The sequence below is a fragment of the Panthera tigris genome, chromosome A2, assembly GCF_018350195.1.
Source record: "Panthera tigris isolate Pti1 chromosome A2, P.tigris_Pti1_mat1.1, whole genome shotgun sequence".
NCBI classification, from domain to species: domain Eukaryota; kingdom Metazoa; phylum Chordata; class Mammalia; order Carnivora; family Felidae; genus Panthera; species Panthera tigris.
Genome location: NC_056661.1, coordinates 155,121,710 through 155,124,419, shown reverse-complemented (window position 1 = coordinate 155,124,419; position 2,710 = coordinate 155,121,710). Strand labels below are relative to the sequence as shown.

The 2,710-nt window shown below is 52.6% G+C and overlaps 1 gene segment (V, D, J or C); it reads right to left on the bottom strand.

The window, feature by feature from the left end:
• Nucleotides 1–451: 451 nt before the first annotated feature.
• Nucleotides 452–1,073, bottom strand: LOC122236348. The segment is given in 2 exon segments: nt 452–828; nt 964–1,073. Coding segments are annotated over 2 exon segments (453 nt in total).
• Nucleotides 1,074–2,710: the final 1,637 nt, after the last annotated feature.

The following is a 2,710-nucleotide window of genomic DNA, read 5'->3' as shown; positions in this document are numbered from 1 at the left end:
ATCCAACAGAAATAGTCAAATATTCAAGACGAATATTATGCATTGAATACTGTAGATGCTAAAACTGTCAAAGACAAGAAACATACTGATTTTCATTTTGCATTTTATGTGATACGGTATCTCGTACAAAGCAAGGGACCCACAACTGTTTGGGTCTGTTCCTCTTCCCAGGAGGAGGTTGTGATAATCACATATGGATGCATGATCTTTCCCGTCCTGCTAATGTGGACCTGGGAAGGGAAGCCAGATCAGGGGACAGTTCTGGGCGGGGGGAGAACCACAGGTGTTGAGGAACAGAACTGAGTTTGATTTCTTGCTCTGAGACCCGGGAAAGCCACTTCTCCTCAGGTAAACGGGTAAAATAATACTTAACCTTGCATGATTTCTGTGAGCATTAAGACGTGTCACACACATAAACAGCAGAACAAGCGTCTGGGAGAGGCCTGTCTCTTTAACAGGACAAGAGCCCACTTCCTGAGCTGGGAGGGGGCGGATATTTTTGTTCAGTAGGCTGTGGATCGTACAGGGCTGTGTTAGGGCTGCTGGCACAGAGATAGAGGGCCGAATCTGTGAGCTCCAAGGAGCTCATGTTTAGCTCAGAGTGAGAGTCAGGGAACTGTTGAGCCGAGAATCGTTCCGGGAAGTTTCCTCTGCCTCTCTCTTCCCTGTTGTAATACTGAATGAGTAACTGGGGGCCCTGGCCCACGGCCTGTTGGTACCAGTACAAAGACAGGTGTCCAGAGATAGGGAAACAACTCAGCGTCACTTGCTGTCCCCTTGCTTTGACCAGGTGTCTTGGAGTTTGGGTGAGTCCGGAATCCACTGGGCCTGCGGGGGAGGAGGGAGAAAGCAGCCGAGGGCAGAGCTGGGAGGATGCCTCCTGCTGCGGCCATCATCAGCAAGCCTGTATTACTCAGGTGGCAAACGCATATCGGAGGCTTCCACGCGGTGCCCAGGACTCACCTGCTCCCAGGAGACAAAGGGCCACACAGCAGAGAAGCCTGGAGCCCATGGCAACACTGGGAAGCCAAGATATCATCCAGCTCAGGGGTGGGGGCCCCGGGGGTGAGCAGCCTAAAGCTTTGAACCTCCCATTTCCCTGAAAGGAGTATTTGCCTATGACGTCACCACTCCCACATCGCCACTCTGGTGACTCTGCAGGGCTGTGCCGAGCCCTGTGGCTCCGAGAAGTTCATGTGCAGATCAGAGAGACGGTCACACAAATGTCACACTGAGAGCTAACCTGGCAAGGGTCATTTTGGTCACTGTAACTCATCCTAATAGGCAAAGGAGAGCTGGGACCTGACCCAGGGCCGGTGGGTAACAAGATCCACTGGGGCGCCCAGAGAGAGGGGAACATCTCAGTGTCACTTGCTGTCTGCTTGCTTTGATCAGATGTCTTGAAGTTTGGGTGGCTCCAGCCTCCACTGGGCCTGTGAGGGAAGGACACAGGGGCTGGGGAACAAACACGAGAGGGAGCCCGATGGTGCCACGCACTTAGGTGCTGTCATGCTTAGAGGAGAGATGTCCTACCTGGACAAGGACACACTTGCTCCCAGGAGACAAAGGTCCACGTGGAGGCTGCAGCCCACAGCATGCAGTGGGGAGGGCAGAACCTGACAGCTTTCTCCCCGCTCAGAGTTCTGGGTCTCCGAGAGCTGAAGATCTGGGCGTCCCTTCTCTGACTGGAGGTTAGGCAGTAATGTCACTGCTCCGATGTCACTATCCCTCCTGGTTCCCATGAGCCTCCCTTGCCAGGTCCCTGGCTACGCCGGTCCAGGAGCTCTGCTTTGTTCCACAAAGCCCCTCACATGAAGGGCAGGGCTGGGACGGTCTACGCTAGCTGGGGTTAAGCCACAGGCGTGTCCACAGCTCCTCAGCTTTTCCTTTCAGGCGGGTGTTCCTCTACCTGTTCCTGCTAGGGCAAGGAGTCTGCCCCCTCCCAGCACCACACTGCACTTTTTTCCCCTTGAAAGTTCAGAGAGACTCCCTAATGACCACTGAGCTGAAGGTTTGGCCCCCTGATGGGACTGCACAACCTCAAATTAGTGTTGATAGCATTAAGCCTTGTAGTGGAAAAGAGCTCCAAGCAAGGCTTTCCTTAACCCTCCTGGTCCCAGTTAGCTGGCTCTATGCCCCTGCTCTGCCCAGCGGTTCCACAGTGCCCCCATGTGGTCTACTGGGCAGTAATCAAGAGATTGCCTCTACCGTAATGTGAGTCCTGGGGTATGTTTAAATTAGAAGCTATTCTGGGGCACTTGGGTGGCTCAGTTGGTTAAGCAGCCGACTTGGGCTCAGGTCATGATCTCACGGTTTGTGAGTTCGAGCCCCGCGTTGGGCGCTGGGCTGACAGCTCAGAGCCTGGAGCCTGCTTCGGTTTCTATGTCTTTCTCTCTCTGCCCCTCCCCTGCTCATGCTCTGTCTCTGCCTCTTAACAAGAGATAAAGGTCAATAAATTAGAAACTATTCCATCCTTTGTCTATTGCACTATTTTTGTTTTCTGCCCCCACCCCCAGCAGACCAAAAAAAAAAAAAAAAAAAAAAAGGTCAAAAGACAGCCCTAACTACATTGTAATAAAAATAAAGGTGGCAGGAGGAAATGTTTTGGTTTTGAGAAAATTCCCAGTAAACCTAGCCTAAGTTAGATGGCGCTGCTTAAGGAGGAAGCATGGCCGAGATCACCCAGAGACAGCCTGTGTCTGATTGCGGA